At 49.8% G+C, this 27,619-nt stretch overlaps 1 protein-coding gene across 1 annotated transcript in view; it reads right to left on the bottom strand.

Moving 5' to 3' along the window:
• MPHOSPH9 (M-phase phosphoprotein 9) overlaps positions 1-26,846 on the bottom strand; it is a 36,100-nt gene extending 9,254 nt beyond the window's left edge. The window contains exons 1-16 of the mRNA XM_090292758.1: positions 26,717-26,846; positions 24,019-24,281; positions 21,412-21,565; positions 16,550-16,639; positions 15,810-16,333; positions 14,760-14,886; positions 13,808-13,898; positions 12,429-12,532; positions 11,381-11,506; positions 10,786-11,243; positions 10,299-10,454; positions 8,131-8,218; positions 6,520-6,735; positions 4,027-4,074; positions 3,098-3,162; positions 1,361-1,462 (exon numbers count right to left, since the gene is read on the bottom strand). Coding sequence (XP_090148884.1) covers positions 1,361-1,462; positions 3,098-3,162; positions 4,027-4,074; positions 6,520-6,735; positions 8,131-8,218; positions 10,299-10,454; positions 10,786-11,243; positions 11,381-11,506; positions 12,429-12,532; positions 13,808-13,898; positions 14,760-14,886; positions 15,810-16,333; positions 16,550-16,639; positions 21,412-21,565; positions 24,019-24,125 — 2,456 coding nt within the window. The 5' untranslated portion in view covers positions 24,126-24,281; positions 26,717-26,846. The remainder of the gene's footprint in view (positions 1-1,360; positions 1,463-3,097; positions 3,163-4,026; positions 4,075-6,519; positions 6,736-8,130; positions 8,219-10,298; positions 10,455-10,785; positions 11,244-11,380; positions 11,507-12,428; positions 12,533-13,807; positions 13,899-14,759; positions 14,887-15,809; positions 16,334-16,549; positions 16,640-21,411; positions 21,566-24,018; positions 24,282-26,716) is intronic.
• Positions 26,847-27,619: the final 773 nt, after the last annotated feature.

The raw sequence follows: 27,619 nt of genomic DNA, 5'->3' as shown, positions 1-27,619 counted from the left end.
GTGCCCCAGCCCTCTCTGCTCACGTGCCTCTGCTCCTCCTCCGCCACCGCCCTCCAGGATACGCGCTGGACTGTCATCAGCAGAGAACACCCCGCCATAAGGAACTGGTACCCCCGGCGCCCTGCTCACAGCGAGTGACCATGAGGCCTGTGCCGCCGGCCTCCCTCATCCCACCCCCTCCCAGCTTCACGGTCCCTCTCGGTCCCCTGGGTGCACCCCCGATAGCCACTACCTGTCGCCTCACCGCCCTGCCCAGTCACCTCCCGTCACGCCTGGCTGGAAGACGACACCTGAGCCTGGGCGACGCTCACCGCCTGCTCAGCGCCTCTGCCCCGCAGCTGAGCCCCGCAGCCGGGCGTCCCGTCTACGGAGCCTCCTGCCATCAGCGGCGGCCTCCTGCCTTCTCTGCTCTCCTCCCACGGCTCACGCCAACCCTGACCCTCGGAGGTGGCCTCACATCACACGGAGGGAGAGCAGAGACCAGGGGGCCGCTGCTGGGCCCCTCCCCCTTGTCCCCCCCCCCCCCTTCCCACTGTCTAGTCTCTGCCTCCTCTGCCCATTCGCACTCAGCCCCGGGCAGTGTCACGCGGAGACGTCCCAGCTCCCGACTCAGCAGTTTTCCTTCCCACCCCCGTCACTGCAGCCAGACTGTCCCTCGGTGCTCCATCAATTAATGTTTCTCTCCTTCTCTTTCTCCCTCCCTTTCCCTCTCTCTAACAATAAATAAAATCTTTTTTAAAAAAAAAACAATGTTCTACTAAGACTAATTGACAAAGATCTAGAGAAAGTTTCTCATTTAACAATACAACTTAGGTTAAAATTTACAATTTAAAATCTTTTTCAACTAAGCTTCATTAGAAAGTATGATCTACTCACTAATAATCCTTATTTCCACCAAAACCACAGAAACCAACTCTAAGACGGGAAAACTTACTCTGTAAATGTATCATCAAGATAATGCTGAGACTACAGCAAAGCTGGTTTTGAAAAACTAAGAAAGGAATAAAATGTCTGGACTTTTAGGGCTAAAAGACCTGTTATAATGTTTTAGCCCAAGGTCCTTGCTTTTACAAATAACACTGAGCTCCCCCCAGACTGAGGTCACATAGCTAGGCAGTCAAAAAACAAAACACCCCTCATCTCCTTACTCCTAATCTGATTCTACAAGTTCCTCCTTTTGGCAAAAGCCTCTGCTCAGGAGCTTTTATGATATCCAGTAATTAGATGTTTTTACACATCTCCGTTCTATCACGACATGAAACCCTGACTTGCTTGTTTATGATTGAGGCAGAGAGCTTCTGCGTTCAGCAAAAGGGTGCGTCTGTTGCTAGCTTTACGGGGACCAAATGAGAGCGCTTACTTGGCACGTGAGGGCCCCGTGGGTGCCCTGGAATGGTGACGAAGACTTAGCATGTTCTCATGCTCGACTTGCTTGACCTGAGCTTCAAGTTTTGAAATTGTCCTGATTCAAAAGGAATAAGATCAATGTTAGTGCATTTCAGCAAATTTAAAATACAGCTCAACCACAAACTACTTATGTAACAGACTCTTCTAGAAAAGGCACGGCCGAGGGGCTGCGAGCCACAGCGCCCTTCACAGCCCGGCTCCACCACTGACTCCACAAAGCTGAACAAAGTCAGGGGGCGTAAGTAGGAAGGCGAGTGCGTGAAGCCGCACGGAGGTGCACTTCCTACCCTGCAACTGAAGAAAAAGGAACCAAATAAACGGACTTAGTGCAGCAAGCAAGACAAAACTATAAATATGACTGCAGATCAAAACATACAACCTGTAAATTGAATATAAAATAAATTCAAGTGTTCAAATAAGTTGCAACTCCAACATGTTTAACTCTAATACGTACACAGTCACACTCGGGAACTGTGTCCAGGGGCCGCCCTCACAGGAGAGGGCGCGGGCGCGGTGCCAGTAACGGCGCCATTAGAAAGAACTTCCCGAGTTTTCAGCGGCAAGGGCTGGACTACCCCGCACACCTCAGCCTCCCGGCAGCTCATCGAACGGGCGCCACGCTCACAGTAAAAGCCTATTTCCGAGTTACCAGCAGAGAACGAGCCCCGTGGCTGGTCCCCTGCTTTGAGTGCGCCTCGCATTCTTTCTGTTCTTTTCAACTTTGCATGTACCTCCAGCTCACCTTGTCAGCTCCACCCCTCTCCCGCTGCAAGGAGGGCTGGAAAGAACAACTCCAGCAGCCCGTGGGGGGCGGCTCTCCCTGCACCCCAACGAGCAGGCAGGGAGCCGGGGAGCTCTCCTGACCCCCACAACGGGAAGTCCTCCAGAGCACAATAAACTCTCCAAGTAAGGGACATCACTATCCCCAAAGACAGAAACGCGCTCTAAAGCCAGTTAGAAGAATTTAATCACTTGCCACAGGGACCATTTATGACCCTATTCCTGCCTGGCTGTGCAAGTCAGACCATGAGGGTCGGGCCCGAGCCAGGCCTTTAGGAGAGCAGAGGCCACGAACTGGTGGGAACGCTGTTCTTTTCGGAGCACAAAAATAATTCCGCGAACTTGACTGCTTCCTAAAATTCTTTTCAACCATTTACCTCTGCTGAGAAAATCTGTAATGTCTGGGGAAATGTATACCTGTCAGGTCCGACCACCAGTACATTCTAATCACTTAAAAATCTTGTTTGCAGGGTTATCAGCTGGGAGGGGGAGGGGGAGAAATGGGGAGATGGTGCAGGGACTAAGAAGCATAGTCGGTTGGTACAGAATAGACAGGGGGACGTTATGAATAATACAGGAAAGGGTGAAGCCAAAGAACTTATGTGCACGACCCATGGACATGAACTAAGGGGGGTGGGATTGCTGGAGGGAAGTGGGGTACTGGGCAGAGGGGAGCAAAGGGAAGAAAAATGGGACAACTGTAACAACATAGTCAATAAAATATATTTAAAAAAATCTTGTTTGGCTAAAATTAAATGTGTTTCTATATTGAGAAGATTAGGGTAAAATCTAATCTCAAAATGCTTTAAAATCCTTAATAAAAACCCTCATCACCTTCAAAACAGACCCTTATTTAAGTGATGAAACAATCAGAAGTGTCTGCTCATTAGTAGCAAGTCAGCGTGTTTACCTTTTCAGATCAGAAATCTGAGTCTGTGCATCAAGCAATTTATTCTCAGTTGTATTCAGTGTATCCTATGAAAACAGAAGAATAAGAGAACTGTAAGATAAATATTCAAATGTAGTCCTTTCATTTAAAAATGCAAGACACAACACTAACCTAAGGCTGCCCCGAAAGCTACAGAGAAATCACGCAAACACCCGGCGAGCGCGGCCTCCACCGCGGGGCTGCGGACAGAGCGCGGGGAAAGGGAGGCCGCAGAGCCCCGCTTACACAGGCAGCCACGCGTGACAGGGAGGCCCGCTACGCTGTGCGCTCTACTGGAAACACCCAGTGTTAGAGCGGACGTGTTTTACCCGCGGATGCGGCTAGAGCCTCGGGGGACGGCCCAGGGTCTCCGAGGGGAGGACTCGGGACAGCCTGGCGGGGCAGGGCTTCACACCGAGCTGGGCGACCGCAGCCCTGCCCTGTATGAGCCGCAATGGTCAGGCCCACGGTGGCACTCTCGGGGGGCTTCACGGCACACGGACGGCAATTTCCAAACAGAGCTTCGATTAAGGGTTCAGACTTAATCAGTGAGCTCAACCCTACAAAAAGCCAATGCTTTGAAAAGCAAAGCTTGACATTTAAATAGTATTAATTATTTGCCTCTGCGGGGTATCTTACTCTTCTAAACATCTCATCTCAACTCCTCTCAGATGCAATAGCCGTTCAGTAAATATTTATTGAATTAACAAATCCACCAGACTCACGGGGGCATGTGTTTGAAAATAAGCCTATCAACAGAGGAGGGGTGAGCAAGTGGTCAGTCCCAACAGCTACTGGGGACGGGGGAGGGGCAGGAAGGGGGATAAAGGGGTGAGAGCCCCTAGCCCCCAACCTCGTGCTCTGCCTGCCCCGCCCCGCAAGCTCAGAACAGGAAGGATGAGCCGTATTACCTTCACTCGTTCATGTTCTTTTCCGAGGGACTCATACTCTCCTAAAAGCTACAGGAAGAGAAAAGAATTGCACCACAAAATTAAACATTATCATATCAGGGGAAGGATGCTCTATATAATAATTTCACAATGCCGACGTCAGGACAGAGAAAGGCTGACACCCTGTTTCAGACTAAAGGCCGCTAAAGAGACAAAGGCGGGGAAGAAGAGGCACGGCCCTGGCCTGGGGAGCGTCGGGAGGGAACAGCCGGACCCGGACCGCACCCCCGGCAGCCTTCTGTCTTCTGAGGGCTGTCCTCTGTCTATGAGCGAGAGGACCTTTGCTCTTAGGAAGCCCGTTCTGAGAATCCGGGGTGGAGGGGCGTGACGTCTACAGCGCGGTCCCCAGTGGCCCCGGGGAGGAAGGGTGCGTGGGAATGACGAACAAACGGGACAAACGTCGGCATGTGGTCCCAGGTGAGAGGAGGGGCAGCTCCTGCACATCTTCTGTACGTTTACATTTATTTTAAAGAAAAAGTTTTAAAAAGTGATTTCAGTCATACCCTTTAGCCAACATGTTAAAAGATTAAAATGTATTTGCAGGGCTCTGTTTCAAACAGTCCTATACGACGCCTTCTTAGTCACACAGGCTAGAGGTACAGTCCCAAAAGTATCATAAAATTAGGCAATTTGCTTAAAAGCAGCTATATGGGACTTCTGGTTGAAGAAGATTCATCACAAAACTTTGTTTTGATCCTGAGCTCCCACTAAATTAACGATGAAGCCATTCGCGAGAAAACACAGAGGTGACAGCAGCAGGGGGGCGATTAAAGGGGAGGCCCAGAGGCAGAGGCCGCGGGAGGGGTGCCCGTGGACAGCAGGTCCGTCTCCAGGACCCGAGAGCGCAGGCCTGAAGGCCAGTGCGGAGGCGCACGGGGTGGAGGCGCGGGCCGAGCCCCGGGCCCTCCCCACCCCCTACAGCAGTGCACCGTCCCCGGGCAGCAGGACAGGCGACAGGAGCGGGCGAGAGATGCAGCTCCGGGAACCACGGATAACAGAGGGGAGGCAAAGGGGCACAGACGAAATGGCTGCGGAAAAACCTTCCCAACAAAGCCAGCCCGACGCCTCTCTCCCTCACTGCCCCGGAGCCGCACCGCGCTCGAGTTTTCTGTCACTCTAAAACTATCTGAAACTCCATTTTTTTAAAAGCAGCATGTGATTGGAAACAAAGTTCTCAGACATGGAAGGTCTCCCAATGTGTCTCCCACGCCTTCTCTTTCTCCGATGCTCGATGACAGAAAGAAGCCAAGACAGTCCCCGGGCGAGGGTGAAGGCGGGCCCAGGAGACCTGTGATCAGACCTCCCGGGCAGCCAGCTCAGCCTGAAGCAAAGGTATTGGGGAAGGAGGGGGGCGGGGGGACAGGAGGAACGAGTGCTAGGCACAGGGAAAACTAAGCAGATTGTTTTTTAAAGGCAATTGTTACTTCTCGGGAGAACACGCTGTGAGGGAAAGGACAGGTAAGCACCGTACAGGGGCTCCGCTGTGAGCGGCTCCCCCACAGACATAAGGAAGGCTGACCTGGCTACAAACGACACCTGCCGTGTGGCCAACGGAAGGCACGCTGACGGGAACCGCGGAACGAGGAAAAGCGCTGCTGTGGCTATAGGACACGCCGTGGGGTAAGGACGCAGCCCAGCTGCAGGGTTGCCAAAACACCAAATGGGCTTCTTACCCCCAGTTTCATGTATGAGCCCCACTGGGAGCAGGGGGAGCGGTGTCTGCTTTGGGAGCAAACGGTGTAAGAAAGCTGAAGTAGCGTAACTTGCATAAATAGATACATAAGTAAGAAATCTACTGTGTCCTTGCACCAGAGGCAGGCATATTGTGTTTCCTTTTTAAGAAACACGGGGAAAATGCTGGAAGAGACAAAGGGACTGCAAAAAACGGCCTCCAGGGTGGGGACTCCAAGGCAAGGAGAGGTGCAGACGACTTGCTTTGCATTTGAGATTTGCCTCTTTAAACCATTTACGTGTGCTGCCGTCATGAAAGTAAATTTTAAAAACCAAAGCAACAAAAATCAAGCTTCGAGCTATCGGAAGAAGCTTTCCACAGCCAAAATCCTTTTTGTTTTTTAGGTACCGTGACAAAGGACATTAAGGAAAGCTTAGGAAAAAATACACAACCCAAAACCTACTCCAGGGACACACAAATTCGATCTTAGGTGAAATTAAGTGGAAATGAAAAACTTCAGCCAGTCCTGTCATCACCCTGGTCCGTCTCACCCGGCCCCCAACCAGACATGCTGGGGACAAGGCACGGGGGCAGCAGGGAGCGACACCCCAGTTCTGAAAGCTATGGCTTCCTGCTTCGCGACCAGTCCCGCCTGGCCCCCCCGAGGGGTATGTATCTGCAGCCACAGTGAGGTTATGTCACAGAAATAAATGGGGAAAAGTACAGTCTCTAAAGCCACTCCCGCCAGCCGCGTCGCTCAGCCACCGCTGAGGGCCACTTACGTCCTGAAACACCTTGCTTTCCTGCTTCAGCCTGGCGTCTTTGTCATCTGAGAGCTTGTAAGCGCTCTCGAACGCCTCCTCCAAGTCCTGCAGCCTCGACTTCAGCCGAAGGATGGTGTTGTCTTTTTCTTTATTACTCGTTCTCATTTCCTCGATCCGCTCCTGCAGAACTTTGGAGGCGCTGCTTGCCGCACTGAGGCGTTCTCTGAAGTCGCTCTGCAGAGCACACACGAGGATAATAAACTGTTTTTCATCCAAAACAGATGTCTCATCGCAGCTGATAAATTGTGGGCGTTAAAATGTAAAAGAAAAGCAATAAAGCAACACAGAAAGAGGAAATCGACGGATCTGGCATTTTGGTACAGCCTGGGATGGAGACTAGACAGGGCTGTGCTGCCGTGAGGCCAGCGCAGAGGGTGGGCAGGAGACCCCTGTGCGGGCGCCCCGGTCCTAGCGCTCCCCTGCAGGCACGCCAGCGAGGAAGGCATGACCGTGGCTACTGGGGAAACATTCTGAAAGGCTAGCTGGAGTTTGTTGCCCCACATCAACATTTAGGGGTAAAAAAGCATTTCTTACCCTACTCTCTCACTTACTATGAAAATAAAGGAAAACATTCAAAATGCACACGAGGTGTTAACCCTCATTCAGCAACCATCTCCTGGGGACACACTGGTGCCGTGCACTGGGGTGGCCAGCAGCAGGAGAGTAACAGGAAGGACAAGTCCCTGATTCGTGGGGTTTAGAGTTTAGCTGGAGACAAAGTAACTGAAAGGCGTCAAAGACAAAGAGACAGTGGGCAGCACCCAGCGGCAGCGTCCCACCAAAGCTCCGCCTCCAGGTTACACGTGGGAGAGTAAAACTGGGGACTAGGAGGAAAAAAAAGCTACATATGTAAAAGTTGACGCATTTCTTGTTATGTATGTAAGAAAATGGAAAACATGTCCACGTAAAATCTTGCGCATGAATGTTCATAACACTACCATTCATACTAGCCAGAAAGTGAAAGCCCCCGAACACCTGTCACCTGAGGTCTGTGCATCCATACAGTGGAACGTTAGTGGCCCTACAGAAAATGACACACTAACACGCGCTACGCCGCAGATGAACTGTGGGACACACAGCGCTGGGTGGGAGACGCCAGACACAAAGCCGCGTGGCGTGCGGTTCTGTTCACATCACGTGTCCAGCACAGGCCCGGCCCTGGAGGTGGGAAGGAGGCGGGCGGCTGCCAGGGGAAGGAAGTGCGTGGGGGCTGGTGGCTGAGCAGTTTGCGGTTCCTTTCTGAGTAAGAAAAACGTTCTCCAACTGCTCGTGACGACAGCTGCACGCGTTGGTGACCGCGCTAAAAACCGCTGAGCTGTGTACTCCAAAAGGGTGAGTGTTATGATCTACAAGTTATATCCCAACAAAAAAATAAAAATTATAAAGGGTAAAAGTTTACAGTATCATATGAAGCTGACAGCACTCAAAATATAACCAATAAGACATCCTAAAGGAGAGGACAAAAACCACAAAACCGAAGTTTTTATGAAACGATTCATTTGTCTCTAAAGATCAGTTCATAAAAGGCTTCAACATGGAGACGCCGGAACAAGCAAACCGAATACTTACCACTTCCCTTTCCAGTAAGCTATTCTTGTTCTCAAGTGTCCTCACACGCCCGGTGGCTTCACTCAGAGCCCCGTCTAACTGGCTGCACCTAAGACCACGAAGGAAATGCGCCGATTAGAAGGTCAGGTGCTCTCCCAGGCCAGCGTCCTGGAACTCTGGGCCACTGCCCAGTGCAGCACACAGCGCCAGCTCACCATGAACAGCCCCATGAATCGGAAGACGGGACAGGACCCAGAGAAAATAATGATATAAAAAGATCCCGAAGAAACAGCAAGTGGACAAAGCCAGGTGTGAACAGATACCTACCTGCACACAGGAGCCAAGGAGCAACCAAGTGCTGCGCAAGGACGGGGAGGGTGGGCGCGTACACCAAACCCAGTGTGTGTGCCCAGGTGCGTGTGAGGTGGAATACTATTCAGCCCTGAAAAGGGAGGAAATCCCGACACAGGCTGCAACACGGGTGAACCTCGAAGACATCAAGCTAAGGGACCAAGCCAGTCACAAAACTCAAACGCTGCAGGGCTCCACCTCCACGAGTTACCAGAGGCGTCAAACTCAGGAAGACCCAGGAGGTGGAATGACGGCTGCCAGGGGCGGACTTCTGTCTATGAAAGCCCGCTCCTCCCGAGCTTGGAGAGCACACCTTCCCTGGCTGCAGCTGAAGCGCCGGCTGAGACCTCGCGGGGAGCGAGCCTGCGTGGAGGGCGGCCCGGCTGAGCCTGGCCGAAGAGGGGCCGAGCCCCGGGCAGCGCGCGGGCGCCCCTCGGCTGTGACGCCCCACGGCTGTGCCGCGTCCCTGGTAGGCTGTCTGTATAAACAGTGTCCCCCTTCACCGCAGCCCGGGTCGGGGCTTCCTGCCGGCACCGGGCTGGCGGAACGCTCAGCGGCCGCCAGCGCTGTCCTCGGCACCTTCTGTAGCCCGGCACGGCCTGCTGACGGGCCTCTTTCCTGCTGGTTTTCAACAGGTAGGACCTGTGGTCTTCTTTGCCTTCTTTAAAAAAAAAAACAAAAACGAAAACAAAAACTTCTCCTAGCCTACCTTTTTTTTTTTTTTGGCCTAGAAAACTTAGACCTAAAAACAAACAAACACACCCCAAATAAACTTACACCTGGCTGTTTTTTCTGGCTTCTTTCCCCATTACTGCCCTCCCCCACGGCACCCCCGTGCCCCCCAGACAGCACACGGCAGCCGCAGGCGCTCAGGAGCAGGACGGCCTGTCGCTACGACACCCCGGAGCCACCACAGCCACCGCCACAAAGGCCCGTCTTCCTGGACTTCCGCAGGGCAGACTGCTCACTGGACCAGAAGACCTCAGTTCCCTCCTGTCCAAGGCCCTTTGTCCCTTCTGCCCCAGAGAAGGAGCCTTTGCTGCCATCTAAGCCTGAGCAGTTTGCAACCTCGGTCCCGCTTCACCGTGAAGTACGCCACAAGCGCGCTGCGTGCTCAGTAAAGGTCCTCTCTGAAATAGACGGAAGGGCTGTCCCTCACGCGGGCCGTTCTCCTCCGGGTTTCTGTGGCTGTTTTTTGACCAGGATAATTGCTTCCTCGGATTCATGAGTGTTTAGGTACAAAAAAAGATGGAGACCTGCCCCGGGGCCTTAGGCACCGGCTCCTTGTCCGGGAATCCGTGTCAGCACTAACCCTGTAAGTGACACCCTTTCATTAACAAAGTCTGCTCCACCGTCTCGGCACTTGGCCCACATGAAGCAACTGTCCTTCTGCCAGTGGTTAGTGTATCTGTAAGGGGTCGGTTCAGATCTGTAAAAATAATTACTCAGGCAAACATGTTTTTGGTGTTAAAATTTTCAAATCCAAAGCACATGCTTTCAAAATGTTTATCATCACAATATATTATACTTTGGGGAAAATATGTTCATGTTGGAGAAACCCTAACTGTTAAATTCTATACATATATATTTTTTTAAAGACTTTATTTTTTTCTTTAGAGAGAGAAGAAGGGGAGAAAGAGAGGGGGAGAAACATCCATCGGTTGCCTCTCATATGCACCCTGACCTGGGACTGAACCTGCAACCCAGGCAGGTGCCCTGACTGGGAATCGAACCAGCGACCTTTCAGTTTGCAGGACAACACTCAACCCACTGAGCCACGCCAGTCAGGGCACAGTTAAATTACATTTTTTAAACTAGAGTTAAATTTAAAAATTTACCTGTCCATGAGAATTTGATTAGTTTTCTTCCAATCTTTAACTGCAGAAATTTCCTTTTCCTCCAGTTTCTGTTTCAAGCTATTTAGTTCTGATTCATAATAAGCTCGAAGATCTGCTATGTGTCGGGCATGCTTCTCCTTCAGGTTTTGCCTGATGCTGTTGGTGGGAGTGAAAAAGGGTGTTAGGGAAGCACCTCCTCACCCTCTGTCCCAAAGGAGAAGCCAAGAACACATTCTCATAAGCAAAAATAAACCCTTTTTCCTTCGTATGCTCACAGAAAATATAAATAGGTTAATATACAAGTTGACTACTAATAAAGTGAAAAAAATACATGGATTATTTATTTTTAGAAGATCTTAAAAATGCTTCTCTTTTTTTAACTTAAGATTTTATACATGACTTAAGTTCAATCAAAATCATTTTCATCATTTAAGCAGACACCACAGATAATCTATTAACGTTACAAGCCAGTCACTGAAATACATACTTAGACAATATCACAGGATCTTCCAGGGAAGTCAATGAAATGCATTCTGGGACACTGTTGGCTGTACCTGGAAGCTGGGACTGACTGAGTGAGGCTGGAGTTACCATGACAGTGTTTTCTCCTTCGCTGTTGGCCGAGATGTCATTGCTAGTGAGAGTGTAAACTGAGGGGAACGTGGGGCTGCTCCTGCTTTCATCTGGGAACACGTGATTCTTCCACGAGTCCCCTGGCGTAGCTTTGGCATTGGAAGGGTATTTCGGGAACCCGGACAACTGAGAGGTGACGTTACTTGCTTGTGAAAAGGAGTCCAGGTCAGAGTGACTAGACATACAGGGCCCCAGAACAGAGTCTGGCGAGAAGAACATTCTGCCATCGAGGGCGCTCAGAAAGCCAGGCAGCTGAATCCCTGACACCTGCGGATGCGGCTTCCCGTGTAACGCAGGGTCTAGAGTCAGGACCTGGAAAGAAGGGCGACGGTGAGGTCCCCCCGCAGCCCCCAGGGCCGAGGCGCACGCGACAGGCCGAGCTCTGCGGGGACGGAGGCTGCGGGGAGGCGGCCGCAAAGCAGCCTTCGCTGGCCCTTGGCAGCACTTACCTCGGGCGGGTGGTCCGGGCTGGAAGCAGAAGGGAGACTCCTCGCAGACGGCTGCTTGTTCTCCCTTTGCTTTTGATGGTAAATCTCCTTCAGTGACGGCAGCTTCGTCCCATTACTAGTGTTAAACTTAAAGACACAGAACAAAATTACCTACATGGTATCATCAATGAAGAAAAGCGTTTACTGACATCAAGATCAGCACTCTAAAGGGATTTTAAAAAGATTTTAAATAAACTGAGACTCTGGACGGTCAGATTGATCATAAAGGTATGGAAGACAAACCTCTTAGAATGAGTCTCCCTCACAAAGAAAGTTTTTATATCCCCTTAGTAAAGGATCATTTGAACCCAATTTTTGAGCAACCTAGAACACTTCCAAAGAACAAAATCCTTGGTAGTCGCCCTACTCAAAATAAGAACCAAGTTCTGAGATAAGAAAAGACTTCAGCCCTGGCTGGTGTGGCTCAGCAGATTGAGTGCTGCTCTGCAGGCTGAAAGGTCACTGGTTCGATTCCCAGTCAGGGCACGTGCCTGGGTTACAGGCCAGGTCCCCAGGTGAGGGCGGGCGAGAGGCAACTACACAATGATGTTTCTCCACCTTTCTCCCTCCCTTCCCCTCTCTCTTAAAAAGAAAAGACTTCAGATTGAAGGTACGAAGCAGGACAAGAACACTTCTCGCCAGATAGATTTCCTGTGACCCAAGGGCACAGCTGTCAAGAGGTGGAGGCCTTGCGTATGCAGTTACATTCATGGTAAGAGCTGACAGACAAGAAAAAGGAGTTTCCGCAGCTTGACATCAGGGCTTCGCTACACTGAAAATATTCCAAAGCGTCTTCAGCTCCAAATAGTAAAACCCTGGGCTTAAATGATTTCAGGGGGCAGCTATTGTGGGTGTGACGAGGGTACCACTGAACCTTGTCAGATTTAAACCTGAGAGCGGACGACTGCGGTGTGAAGCCCGTCCTTGTTTCTCCATCAGAAACTGAAAACAACAGAAGTTGTAAGGACGCGTTTGGTCACCCACGCACACACCACGTGTCTTTAATTACCTGGCCTGCTGGCACCCGGGAGGAGGACGGGGCCGCCGGCTTGTCTGCAGCCTCCGGCAAAGCGGGGGCCGGGTCCCTCCCCTCCAGCTTCCAGGAGGTCAGGCCTGCGCAGGGCACACGGGAGGAGAGCGCGTGAGGAGCGACGGCAGACAGTTCCGGAGTAACCTGCTCCGCCTCCAGACGGCGACCCCGGGCAGGGACGGGCCTCTGCCCGTCCGAGTCTGCACGGGAAGGGGCTCCCGGGAACACCTTGCCACGTTAGAGTCCTAACTTCATGATCCAAATATTTAAATTGGATATGATATTACAACTCAAGGTCAACTAGCATAATTTAAGAAAATTTAAAGACCACAACTTCTTTAGGACTAGAGCAGACCCACGTGAAAGCAACGGAAAGCATCCAGTGGTTGAAGTATCAATGGAGCGTTTCCCGGGCCAGGCTGCGGGGTCGGGGGGCTGCGGGCCGGACGAGGAGAGAATCACACACCGCACACAGCACGGGAGCAAGTGCTGGGCACTCGGACCGTGACCTTCCGGCTCGGACAGAAGGAACACGCAGGGTGCGGAGGGGCCGGGAGGGCAGGCGCTCCCCCTGAACAGGGCGTCGGGGCGCATTACGGGGGTCGCAGCTGAGAAGGCGCCGGCCGCTCCCGCCCCGCGAGGCCTCCGAGGCCGTTCCCATGCCGGGCGAGGGCAGTCCGGGTGTGGGCGGCTGCCAGTGCAGAAGCCCTGCGAGGAGGACTATCCGGCGACCACGAGCCAGCGGCCCCCCGCCCCCGCTGAGCCCGGAAAGGGGGAGAGCAGCTGGGAGGGTGGGTGAGCAGGGCTCGCCGCCACCCTCAGGGAAGCGGAACCGAGTCTGAGCAGAGGAGCCACCCAATCCGACGCATCTGTGGGACGGGGCCGCTGGCGTGGCTGGGCAGCGCGGAGGCTGGGAGGGACGCTGCAGGAGCCGCGGTGACAGATGTGGGGCCCTGGGACAGGGTGCCAGCGCGCAGGGGGCTGCCGTCGGGCCGTTTACAGGAGGCAGAGCGGTTCATCCGAGGCAGTGGGCGGGGGACGTGGGGAAGGGGTCCCGGTGGAGAACGTCAGGACAAAACTAAGGTCACCACACGCAGTACGACCGGCCCCCAAGGGGCCTGCGTTTCTCAGTTTGCTCCAGGCGCCTGGAAACTGCTGTGGTGATTTTAGAAATAACTGCAGACACACGTCGTCTGACTTTACTGCACGGGGGCCTCCCAGGAAGGAAGTGACAGCAGCCAGAGGCGTGGCACCTGGGGCCTCGACAGGAGCCACCCCCCTCACTGCACGCAGTCCTCGCCTACAGGGAGACGCAGCTGGTAAAGAAAGCCCAACTCCTTAGGAGAGTAAGCACCCACCTGTTCCTGAGTCGGGCACCCAAGGGTGGATACCTCCATCCGGGTCGCTGAGGTAAAAAGCACGAGGCGGTGTGGCGGCAGCGAACTCTGACTGCAACAAGGACAGACCCCTGTGAGTGACCGCCGCCGGGCTCAGCCGAGCCCTTCACCTGAGAACCAGCCAGGGGCCTGGTGACGCCGAGTCTGCCCCAGACAGAGCACCCAGCTTTGCACGAGCCTTAGTACTCGATTTCAAGGTGCGCCCCCAAAGAGCTAGTGCCGGAAACAGGCTACCACGTCTTTCCTTTTTAATTGGATCCTGAGAGAATTCTGACCCTAAGGACCCCGGTCTAGAGGGAACTGGAAAGAACAATGGGAAGAGAGAAAGAGGAAATGAAAAGGGAAGTGCCACCTTCTGTGAATCCACAGAATCACCTAGGTAAGAATGCACCTCAGCCCGGGCTGGTGTGGCTCAGCGGACTGAGCACCGGCCTGTAACCGAAGGGTTGCAGGTTCGATCCCAGTCAGGGCACACGCCTGGGTTGCAGGCCAGGTCCCCAGTTGGAGACGCGGGAGAGGCAACCACACATGGATGCTTCTCTCCCTCCCTTCTCCTCTCTCTAAATATACATAAATAAAACAGTTTCTAAAAAAAAAGTTTAAAGTTTTTTAAATAACGACATCAATTACTCTCTGGTTCAATGTGAACATCTGCAGGAGAAAAAGAATTAGGGCCTCTATAAAACACTTCATTTTTTAGCATTTTGTACCTCCTTAGTTTTGATTTCCAGGAAAGAACCAAAACTAAGAGCAAATCATTGTTTCTACCCCCTTGTGACAACAAAGGGAGCTCTGTCAATGGGACAAACTGGCATCACAAAAGAAAAGGGAAACCACGAGTGTCGAGGAGCGGGGAGTAAACCCAACAGAACTTGCTGCAGCTGAAGCTGCCGGCCAGGGGCCCATCCCCTACCTTCTCTGTCGGCGCTTTCTGGGTTTGCTCCTCTCCTTGCGGGGACTGGGGACACCCCTCTGCCACGTGCGTGCCCTTCGGGTGGCTCTGCTTCAGCTTCTGTGCCCAGGACGTTATAGCTTTACTACTGAAAAAGAGCAAACCAAGGTCCCTCCTTCACTAAGCACACGCACGTCCTGGGCCCCTGGAAAGAGCCTGGCGCTGCTTTCTGACAGCACAGGACGGACAGCTATGGATTCGCCTACATTTCTTTTCCCAGTTTCTCGTTACCAAAGGCAGAGTGAACAAAACTCACAAGACTCAGTCTGTGGCCACGGAGCAGGACAGGACAGCCCCCGCGGGGCCTTCTCTGCAGGGACGCACGCCTGTTCACGCGGACTCGGGGTGACAGCGTGCGTGCACAGGGCTGCGGCTGCTGAGGCCACACGCCTCCCTCGGGACGACACGCCTCAGAGGCACAGAAGTGACAATCTAGGGTAACTACAACATTCAGCTCACTTCCTTTACAAAGCCCCTGGGTCAAATGCCATTAAACTTATGACTCTCTTCTTGTGTATAAGAAACACAAAATTCCTCGAGGATGTTGGTGTATAATTTTTTAAATAAGAGTTTATTGGAGCCAAACAGAGGACACGTCTGGAAACAATACCTCAGCAGACTGAGAGAAATGCTTCTTGCTTGTGTGTAGTTTTTGATTTCCAATTATGTGAACATGTGTGACAAAATCCCACCGCGGATACGGTCCTACGCTACCACTTTCAGCAAGTTTTTAGTGACTAGAACACCTAGGGTTTTTCTGGCATGGCTTCCCACCGTGAGAGCTTAGGAGTCTTCTAATGCTGCCGATGGGAACGAAGTCAGGCGTCACTACTATACACGTGCTTTGTTTATTTCAATTTCCAGGCACTAAGTGACAGACTTCGCTAAAACTGATGAATGTCCACACGCATCTCCTCCCAGTACAGCCCAGCTACAAGGAGCTTCATTTACCAGATTTAAGTGTAATAAACAAGTAAAACTCCCTTCAAATGAGGCAGGAATGCTACGCACCTATTCGTTTTTCCGCTGTACACCTCCGAAATCTTACTTTCACCAAGAAAATCGTGTTCAAATTCACCAGGAAAAATGGAAAAATCTTCCTTTAAGGAGGGGCCAAAGTCTTCAGGAGAGCGTATGTAGAAACGCTGGCCTTTCCCACCGTCCACCGGCGACGAGGTCTGCACGGCAGGTGCCCCGCGCTGCCCGGCAAAGGCCTCCGCGTGCTCCATGAACTCCTGGGGGCCCTTGGCCTTGCAGGCATTTAACTCTGACGCACAGAAGGTCCCATAGCCGCTGCTCAGGGAGCCACTGTCCACGTTGCAGTCTGGTTGTGACGTGGACGTTTCTTGCTGCATTTCAGGTTCTTCAGACTTCGGGTAACTGAGAACAGATTCATTTCTGTCGCTGTTTTCAGAAAAAAAACCCATTTGCCTTTCTGAAGCTCCTTGTTTGTTTAAAGAACTTCTATCGCAGGAAGCCCAGGAAGCATTATTGCTCTGTAACTTGGCTAAATTTTTTATCTCCTCCTGTATCCGCTGAAAATAAAAAGTTACAGGTTTAGGTAAGAAAGTATATACATCACATTTTTATAAATGTTATGAAAACAGTGATCCAAATAGGATGTTACTCCAAAGATAACATGTATGCATTCTCTTTAGTCAATAAACACAGTTGAAGTTAAGTATTCACTGGTTCTTCTGCAAATCTTACAACCTAACAAGAGACTCGATGCACATACAGTAACAACTGACCTGAACTTGGTTGTGGAACTGTTCCTGCTGGGCAGCTATCTGTTCTTGGCACTGTTTTTCCACCAAATTGAATAGCTGTAACCACCTGGCCTATTAAATCACACAACATTTAGTTAAAAATCATTTTTAACCTAATATTCCACAGAAAAATCCCTCCAGTGGGAAAGAGCATTTTTAAAAATGTCTTTCTAATGTAAAATTTGTAAACTGAATTAAAGAGTCATAAAACCACAGTTAATGCAAAATCACCAGGACACAGGCCTGGGTACCCCCTTCTCATGGGGAAAATCTGAAGGAGCGGGTAAGTCTCACTTTTCCAATGGCTTCTGACACTGATGCCCGCTGCCACCGCTTCAGACTCACCAGGTGTGGGCTGGCACCACGTAAGGTTTCCAGGCTCCTCTTCCTGTCCTTGTAACAGTCAATGATTTTCTTAAACGCTAACTTGTACCCCCCCCAAAAAGAATCCCACATCTTAAAACAAGAAATTATTTGGGCCCTGGCTGGTGCAGCTCCGTGGATTGAGCACCAGCCTGCAAACCAAAGGGTCGCCGGTTCGATTCCCAGTCGGGGCACAGGCCTGGGTTGCGGGCCAGGTCCCTGGTTGGGGGCACCAAGAAGCAATCACGCATTGATGAGTCTCTCCCTCTTTCTCCCTCCCTTCCCCTCTCTCTAAAACTAAATAAATACAATCTTTTTTTAAAAAGCACTCTCGAAAAGAAAGGAGAAATCATTTGGTATCATGAGATTTTAACCCCTAATCTCTCTTGAAGTAAAATCCCTTTGAAAAGTCAGTGTGTTTACAGCAGGGCAGCTGGAAGGGGGCACACTGACTGGAGACCCCGGCACCGGCCCACAGCCCGCTCCCATCTCTCGGGAGCAGTTCGATCGCAAAGCCAACTGAGCCGATAGCTCAGCAGCCCCGAGCGTGGAGCTCCCCGGGGGCGTGCCGCAGCGGCGGGCTCCGTGCAGGAGCACCCACTGTCACAAGGAGCTGCCGGGAACGCACCGTTCACGCCCCCCCACAGGCCTTATGGGCCTGCCTGAGCTGGCGCACGCACACCTCGTCTCTCTCGGTCCCTCGTCCAGACACACCCAACTCAGGGGCTTCTTTCTGTCCCCCGAGCATGCCCAGCTGCCTCCCAGCACAGAGGCTTGGCTCCTGGGAAGCTCTCCTCCCAGCCCCTGACAAGCCGGCTTCTTCCCACCCCGCAATCCCAGCGCGGCCCCTTCCCTGGCCCTTCCCCAGCACACCAACAGCGTCTCCGTTCCGGTCCTCCTGCTCACTTCCTTCCCTGCACTGAGCACAGTCACAACGGACCTCCGCTGTTCGCATGTGAACTTGTCTGTCACCCATCCCTGCCCCCTCTCTAGCAGCAGCACCCGATGACAAGGCCAAGGAAAGAGTGGGCACCCAGGAGGACGGCAAAATGAGCGCAGGAGACTGTGTATGGGTAGTGGAGCCTCTCCTGCTATTACAGATGACACAGCCCGGAGGCCCTGCGGTCAAGGTCAAAGTCAATTACAGAGCCCTAGTAGAACAGAATTAAGTTGAAACCTGCAACGGTATTAAGGTGAAGGGGAAAAAACCTCAGGACTGGAAAAGAAAACCCTCAAAAGGAACTCTGAAATGACCAATAGGAAGCGTTCATTCTAAATCACCGGACTTCAGGACGAGGCGGGCTAGATCAGATTGGGTTCCTCACACTCTCAACTTTCTATACCAGAAACGACCTTACAGTCATCCAAAGACACGGAAACAAGCAGGCAGGCCTTCTTATTAAGCTATACGAAACTCAAGCAACACATTAGGGGTTGTTTTTAACCTCATAAAGTTACTGCTCCCATAAAACTAAGTTATAATAATGATAGAGGAACAATTTACATAACAAAAAACATTATGTGAGGACCTTGATACTAATCACATTCTTATTACCATCTTCTTATTTAGGATACAGATAAATAGAGTTTACTCAGGGTATAAATTAGTAAATATCTTCCTAGGCAGATTTTATCATTAATATTTTAATTTTAACTAAACTAACTTAAGAATACTACAAAGGCAGTGAATAACATTAGCCAATTATTAAAAGGCGCTATTATTCATTTCAAACTAAAATAATCAATACCACCTGCATTTTCCTACGGCTGGGGAAACCGCAGGCAGTTTTTGCACGCCAGTGGCCGGAAGGGGACGGCGCGGTCCGGTGAACACTCCCCAGGTCTGACCCCCTGGGTCTGCCTCCCACCTCTCCCCTCAACCTGTGTGGTCCTGGACAAGGAAGGCTCATTTCTTTGCGCCTCGGTTCCGTCACTGATCCAACGGGAACACCGCTCCTAGGCGGCCGAGGATTCGATTCTGGATCGGCACGTGACGCATATGAAGCAGCGATCTCTGCGGGGAAACCAGGCCACAGACACTTGGGAGCTCATGGCAGTCACAGAGATGGGGCTGCCACCAGCGCTCGGTGGGCTGGGCCCAGAGACGCGACTCACAGGACAGTCCCCCACGATGAAGGACTGTCCAGTGTCCGTTTTTTATTGTAACGATCATTATTTTTTGAAGTTTTCAAATGACCAAATTGTCCAGGGAGGCACCTACTAAGATTCTGGGCTTGTTTCAGAAGTTGATCGGCAATTGGTCACCGTTTCAGAAACCCTGTTACCGACTGCAGTTCTGAACCAGCAACACAGCTTGGCAGCACCGGCCTGTCTGTAGCAGCGGCCCAGGCCGGGTCCACACCGAAGCCACCACCAGGCTGTCCACGAATGGGGACGTGCCACGTCCTGATCTACCGAAATGCACATTATCTTACCATAAACCACTTCCAATCCTCCTTCAGAGCAGTGAGGACACTAGGATATTTTCTAAGGAGATGCAGGCAGGTTATAGTATCTGTGAATTCCATTTCAGGATGCTTTGTTCATGTTATTATATTTTATTTTTTATTGATTTGAGAGAGAGAAAGGGATGGAGAGAGAGAGGGGGAGAAAGAGAGGAAGGGATAGAGAACGAAACATCGATTTGTTTTTCCACTTATTGATACACTCATTGGTTGATCCTTGTATGTGCCCTGACCTGAGATCGATTCTGCCACCTTGATGTATTGGGATGACGCTCTAACCCACTGAGCTACCCGGCCAGGGCCGTTCACATTATTTTTAATGTTGTTATAAAAAGAAGGCTTTGAACCTGATGAAGGCGAACGCTGCTGACAGAGTAACGCTGCGATGCCCGGCAAACAGACAATGAATGACCACCATCATTACTATTATATACCATCAGCTGTGCTAAACAGTTAAAGTGTTCAAATGATTAAAACAAATGAATGATGTGCTTTAAAAATTTCTTACAAATGTGAAACTGGAAAAATCATCTTAGAATCACAGAAATATTAGCAAATATTTAAAACATGAAAGTCCAATGTTTCTATGTAAATATGTTAAAGATCTTTCTCAACTGAATCAAAATAATCTTCCCACTTAAGCAGTGATACATTTGAGAATTCCAGGAAACAGGTTTTAACAAAAAGAAGAAACCCAGTTAGAACATTTACAAAGAAATCAGATCGTCTGCAGAGCTCTTTGCTGTTCAGATGGTGGTGGAAGGATCTGTGTTTTAACCGTGGAGATTAGTCCCTCACCCGTGGGAGGAACCAGACAAATGTCACCACTGGGAAAGGGAGGCGCGCGTCAGGCTCAGGGAGAAGAGTGAGGACGGGGACCGGCACAGCAGTCAGCCTTCCCGTCTCTCTAGAACGCTACCCTAAACGCTGTATCAGAGGCGTTGTTGCTGTAGCCAACAGAAGCACTGTAAAGCACACTACACAAACTTGAGAAATTCTGCTGAAATGGCCGGAAGAATGTTTCATACTCTGTTAAAAGTAAGAAATATCTTAAGAAACTCCTCACTAAATAATCAATTACAAGCCTGCATGACAAAAATTAAGTAGTCAACCATTAATAAACATGAAAAAAATAACACAAATTATTGTTCTGGCCCCGGCTGGGTAGCTCAGGTGGTTAGAGCATCACAGGTCCTCTCCCGGGCAGGGCACACACAAGAACCAACCAGCGACGCATAAACAAGCGGAGCAAGAAGCTGATGTGTTCCTCTCTCTCCCTTCCTCTCTCTCTAAAAATAAATTTTACAAGTATTTTAAACTATGGTTCTAAAAGTATTGTATAAAGACTTTAATAATAATGTTTCATACTTTTCTATTAAGCATTACCAAATCTAGCCTTGGAAAAGTCTACCTTGGGCATTATTTCATGAAGCAAAATTTAGATACACAAAGTAGTCTCTTAACTAAGATTTTATATCACAATTTAACCTATGGACCACTGCACTGAAACTCAATACAATTCAATGTAGAAGACTTAATTTACAAAAGTCTTTTGAGGAGGGTACTGGGCAGAGGGGAGCAAAGGGGAAAAAAATGTAACTATTGTAACAATATAATCAATAAAATAGACTTTAAAATAAATAAGTAAATAAATAAAAGTCTTTGGGATACTCTAACTTAAGTTTTTCAAAATGATGACAATTCTGCATTAGTTACTTAAAATGTCATAATCAATAACAGCATTAATAACTTTCGATTTCTCCGAACGAAGGCATTTTAGTTCACATATAAAATATAACTTAGTAAGTCTAAACACTACCATATTGTTAAGACATATTTTTGATCATCTTTTTCACATTCATTCAATATCATTCCCTAATTAATATACTCAGTCACGTTAGTAATAAGTGCCATGCTCTTCAGAATATAAATTTCTAATAACTTAGAGTTTAGTATTTAGTAAAGGCACACTTAGTTATTTTAAAATTCAAAAAAAGAAATCACAAAACTAAATACCTCACAGTGTGTCCAAAGTTCCGAATCAGTCTTTCCCCTGCTTTGGAGCTCTTGCATTAAAGAGGTCAGGACTTCATCGGCACCTTGAATTCCAGACGGTCTGGTCTTCCCTGAGAAAGAGGACACCCCATTTGTACTAAGGTGGGGACTACTTCTGTTGAAACATAAATAATTCAAATGGTTTTCTTCATTCTACCAGCATGTTGAATAATTCAGCAGTTCAAGATTTACCAGAGCAGAACAAAGCCACTGACATTTAATCCTTCCTAATGGCACCTCATTTGTGGAAAATCTGATCACACATTTGTCCACAAAAGAAAAACAGCAGTAAAATGACAGCATTTGATTTTTTGAAGAATGCAACAGAAAGGCCTTTTTCAACAGTGAGAGGACACTCGGAAGTAGCCGCAGAAAGTAAAAGTTGCTGCTGACCAATGAGGAGAGACCCCTCCAGCTTCTGTATCTCACTCACTGCAGGGTGTTACTTACTCCACTCGGAGAACAGCTCTTTATGGGAATTCGCTCCTTTCCCGCCGCCCAGAAAGGCGGGGGAGTCCTGGTAATTGGGTCCCTCTAATTTGGTGAGATAAGCTGATGCTTATCTCTGCACATCTTTGAATAAAAGTTGTGCCAAGCAAAGTAGAAGCAAATATCCAGGACGAATTCAGCCTATTCAGTGTGTAAAATACCACCAATTCTTTCCAGGAGAATTTGTTTTATAAAAACACAAAAAGCACAATTAAGGACATTAAAATGTAATTAAATTTCATTTTCATTTCTTTATTGATACTATGTTTCACAAAGACTTTGTTAGAGAGAGGACACTGATGAACAGAACAGCAACACACAGTTAGGATAAAAACATATTAATAAAAATTCAAGGAAAAGAAGTACAGAATAGGTTGCCCTAAGAGGTTTGCATTAATCAAGGTTAATTTTGGCCAATTTAACTGCGGTCACAGTGAAAGGCAGGCAAGTTCAGTTACCTCATTTTCATTAGAAAGGAACACTTAGGTTCCACCTAGCAAATCAAACACTAGGTTCTAAAAGGGTTTTCTTCTGGAAATGGGCTTCCAAGGGCCCCCCAAGTGGGAAACAAAACACACGGCCGACTTTCAGCAGGTGGGTCCAGGTTACCTGGGCAGATATCTTTTCTGGACCATTTCCCATATCTGTTTTTTCCCCTCTTTTCACCTTACGTAATCTATGCTTCCTCTTTTTACTATCTATCTATTTAGATATCTATTTTTAAAGACCTTATTTCTTTATAGAGAGAGGGCAAAGGAAAGAGAAAGAGAGGGAGAGAAACACCGATCAGTTGCCTCTCACACCCCGCAAACTAGGGACCTGTCCTGCAACCCAGGCCCGTGCCCTGATGGGGAATCGAACCTGAAACCTTCCAGTTAACAGGCTGGCGCTCAATCCACTGAGCCACACCAGCCAGGGCTATTTTATATATTTTTGTAAGCTGCCCTAAGCTCCTCCTGAGGAGGACAGAGAATGAACAAATTTTTAGAGAAATTTATTTTATTTATGATACACAATTTCCTCTTCTTTAAATATTTTTTTTATTGTTATTCTATTACAGTTGTCCCACTCTTTCCCCCTCTGCCTACCCCGCCCCCCTTCCCACGGCCAATCCCCACGCTGCTGTCCAGGTCGGTGGGTCTCTCACACATGCTCTTTGACTAGTCCCTTCCCCTTTCCACCAATGTCCCCCACCCCCTCCCCTCTGGTCGCTGTCAGTCTGTCCCATGTTTTCCGGCGCCTGTGGTCCTATTTTGTTCGATAGTTAACTTTGTTCGGTGGATTCCTCTCATGGGCGAGATCATGTGATATTTGTCTTTCCCGCACGGACTTCCTCACTTAGTGTAATTTCTTCAAGACCTGGTGCGTGTACAGGTATCTGCCCTTTACCGGAAGGCCCCAGCCTGCCGTTTCTGCTTTATTGTGCCTGCTTTCTGTGGTCGGCCTCCTCTAACACGCCTGCCTCTCTGCTGCTTCTAAGCTGCTGTGCATTTAGAAAGCCGGTCAGACCACGTACAGAATCAGAATAAACAGGCTCTGATTAAAAACAAACGGAACGTGAGACAGTTTAAAAAGAAATGCACTGGTTGACAGCACCTATTCTGTCAACTTGGTCTGTTTTTTTGTTCTGTTTTGTTTTTTGTTTTTTGCTTACTGCCTAATACTCAACTTTAATTGCTACTTTCCAGATCGGTGAGTTGGTTCTGCAGTAGTAAACATTGATTGTCTCGTTAACTTAAAAATGTAGAAGCAATATTTAGGCAACTAAATTTTAAAGATATCCTTGTAATTTACCGAGAACAAGAAAAGTCTAGGAACACTACAACTGGCAAAACCAAGTTCTTTTTCACAATAGTCCCCATGCAAAAGTTTATACCGCTAGCAGAAATAAAAACCATGGGAGGGCTAAAACTACTCTTACCCGCCCCTCAGCAGTTCTTGATCATAGTTGTTTTTTTGTTTGTTTTTAATGCAAATCAGTGACTATGACACTATTTGGATAAACTGGTAATCCATGCAAATAAATTTATTTTGATTTGTTAAGACAGTTTTTAAAAAATCTATCTATCCCATTCTTACCTATTAGTATTTAAGTTCAGTCCAAGAGAGTAGGGAGAATTTTTTATGTCAAATTCTACAGAAGATGACAGCTTTTGTGAGGGTTTCACCAAGTCAGAATCTTCCATAGTGTACAGAAACTGTTACGCCCTCTTATTTGAAAGTGTAGGTTCTTTCACTGTTTGAAGAAACCGAATCCGAGTCATCTTCAGAGGCTTCATCGTCTAGAAGCATTTTCAGTTGCTAACATTCAGAACTGTGAAATATCCTACGCTCCCAAGAGTCTGAAAATGAACGGGGGGAAAAAGGTAACTACTGAAAAGCCACTAAATGTGGCAACTATCTTGTCCTGACTTTGGAGACCTTGTCCCTTTATACAAGCCCACATTACGGACAGCAATGCCACCCCTAATAGCCCAATGCAGAAACAACTTAAACATCCATCAACTGATGAATGGATGAATAAACGTGATGCATCCATAGGAAGGAATCTTTTTCAGCCATAAAAAGGAATGAAGTACAGCCGTGCTCTCTATATCGCAGTTCACTTACCGCGGCCTCACTGTATCATGGGATTTTTTAAAAATATTATATTTAATTATTTATCGCGGATTTTTTGCTATATCGCGGGATTTTGAGGTATTGTATACATATGTTGTGCAAGTGACGTAGGTTTAAGAACATAAGTAGTGTTTATAAACGTGTGGAAAAGGTTAATAAGGGACTGGGAACAGTTTATAAGTGTGTGGGAAGGGTTTATAAAGCCTTAAATATATATAAATACTAAAATAAATGTAAGATTCCTACTTTGTGGATTTTCACCTCGTGGGGGTGGGGGTCTAGAACGTAATACCCACGATTAGTGAGGAAGACTGTACTAATAAAAAAAAAAAGAATGAAAGAACGAAGTCCTGAGACAGGCTGCAATGTGGATGAACACACTACGATGTGAAAGCTGTGGGATCAGGGAGTGGTGATAGTGGCACGGCTCTGTAAATATGTGAAAAACCAATGAATTATATACTTTAAGAGAATTAATTTTATGGTATGTGAATCATATCTCAACTTAAAAATCTACAATAAGTGTGATTTGCAAAGTAGCATCATCTTTTCCAGGTAAGATTACAGAAATGTATGTGTTCAGTAATCAAGGTTCTAGACACAATGCTACTAGGTAACAACTGGAATACTCACATGCCTTGTCCATTTGTTTAAAAAATTCTTGCCCCTTGATTTATACAGCGAATAGGTGAATGGGAACTGCTCAGTAGTTTATTTGGTATTGCAAACAGTTACATTGTTAACTAGGTTGTTTCCCGCTGCTGGAAGGTGGCCGTGGCAGGAAGGAAGGCATTTCGCATTACGTACGTGGCTTTTGTACTGGGTGCACCCGTTACTTCTTTAAAAATTAGCTACTTGCCACATCATCTAAAACTGAACTGATACTAGATATACACAGGCGTATTGGTTTTAACAATATACCCCCTTCTTAGGAACTTCGTGCATTTAAACAAAAAAAAGGGCAAGGGAAAAAGGAAACCTACGCTGCTTACAAAATGGAAAGTTTGGGAAATGAAATAAGAGAAAAATGATCTGGTATTCCGGATCCTCGGGGCTCCCACTTCCTAGGGCCTGGTTTTCCAAAGCACAACGCTGACCACATCATCCCGTAAAGGAACCGCGGCCTGGGGACAGGTGTGAACGCCAAGGGTAACCGGACCTAACTCAATGGACTTCTCCCCAGGGGCTTCGGCCCATCGGCAGCGACAAACGGGGACAAACGGGGTATTGAGAGCGTCAGGGGCTGCACATTCCAACTGGCAACGGAAGTGCCCGGATTCTAATCACCGTGCTCTTCTCCCAGACAAGCACCCGCTCTCCAGGGACCAGGGGCTGCCGCCCAGCTATTCTTTCCCGGGTGAGGTCATCCGGACGCAGTGGACCCAGACGGAAACCCACTTTAAACGCAATGCTGTCTCCCCACCGGGAGGCGGGGGGTTGAAAGGGGAGGGGGACCCCGATATACAACGCAGAACAATTTCTTTAAAGGAAAACTTCATGGAGAATAGGGAGAAGAACAGAGACGTTTTTAGATTTCACGGAGACAAAATAGGATGCTTTCGCCCCGACCACTAGCAAAGAGAAGGAAAGGAGAAGGAGTTGGGGACCCGCGAGCGGCGGATCGGGGCCTGCTGATGAGCGGGGCGCTAACGCGCAGTTTTGCTTTGCTGGGAGCCTGGCGGGGACGGAAGAGATGGTTTCGAGGTTTGGAGGTCAGAGATGCTGACACTGTCGCGCTCACGGGCTCTCGGGCCAAAGTCACAAGGCGAAGGAGAACCCACGCAGTCGCCTGGACGGCAGACGGCACGGGAGCCTCCGTCCCCCCAGCTGTCATACAATCGTGATTCCTAAAGTGAGCAGAGGCGGCTCCTCAAAAAAAAAACCAAAAAAAAAACCCTCAAGCCCCCCGCCCCTCGGGGAGAAGCGCTCTGCGATTGGGCCGCGCGGGTGTCACTCAAGGGCACTGCCTCTAGAAAAGGCGCACGGCTGCAGGCAGAGCCCCCACAAGCTAGAGGGCCGTGGTGGGTGCGCCGTGTGGCCGCCGTCCTCCCTCGTCCTCGCCCAGCACTACACTCAGGACTCCTCTAAGGCTATGTCTTCTAAGTCGCGTCCCCTGTGCCCCGAGACCGGCAGTTCCCACAGGGGCACGGGCGCTTACCTGGCCGCCGATCCAATTCAGGGTCGGGCGAGCGGCCTCTCGCGACCGTTAAACTTAAGGAAGCGTGCGCGCGCCCGGCGCCTAGCCTGCGATTGGCTGCTCGGAAGGGGGCGGGGACGACCAAGCCGCGGCGCGCGCGGCCCCCGGAGGGAGGTCCGACGCCTGGGAACAGGGAGGGGGCGGGGCTGATGTCGAACCCTCTCGTCTGATTGGCTCTCTCGTAGCTCTACAGCTGTCACGCGGGGAAGAGCCGTCAGCTTCCCGCACGCGCAGTTGGGAAGAATGAGCCTCGGGCGGGTGAGGGAACCCGTGGCTGGAGTAGTGCGCGTGCGCGCAGACTCGGGCTCGTGACTGCGACCCCTCTTCTGCCTTGATTCGGGTTCCCCCTAGAACTCGGGGGGCGGAGGCCAGCCCCGGGGCCAGGTAAGTGTGTGCGGAGGAACCAGGCACCACGCGGTCGCCCCCCATAGGCAAGGGCTCTGGAGAGGAGACTGGGGAGCCCGGACGCCTGGCGTTTCCCAGTTTGAGCCCCTGAGCTGCGCGGCCCGCTTTGCTCGGAGGCCCTGCTGGCGGCGAGGTGAAGCCGATCCGGACGCCTGAGCCGTTCCCCGGGGCCCGCTGTACCCCCGGCTGCCAGGGGTCGGCCCTGGGGCTCTTTCGGGGCTGGAGTGGGGGAGGGAAAGCCACGGCCCTGGGGGAAGCGGCTCCCACCGAGGCTGCGGCCAAATGGGACGATCCTCATCGACGCGCTCCGCGGAGCCGCCTGGCGCGCTCAGCCCGCAGCGGGCTGGACTCAGGCCTGGCGCGCGGTCGGCGTCTGCATCGCTCGTGCCAGGCCTGCCGGAGGACGGCGGGGGTCCCGCGTCCCTCCGCGTGCGCCCCCAGCGCGGCTCATTTGCTCTC

Source organism: Furipterus horrens, unplaced genomic scaffold (genome assembly GCF_987537825.1).
Source record: "Furipterus horrens unplaced genomic scaffold, mFurHor1.1.pri manual_scaffold_11, whole genome shotgun sequence".
Lineage (NCBI taxonomy): Eukaryota > Metazoa > Chordata > Mammalia > Chiroptera > Furipteridae > Furipterus > Furipterus horrens.
Note: the sequence above shows the minus strand (reverse complement) of the source record. Positions and strands in the feature narration are given on the sequence as shown.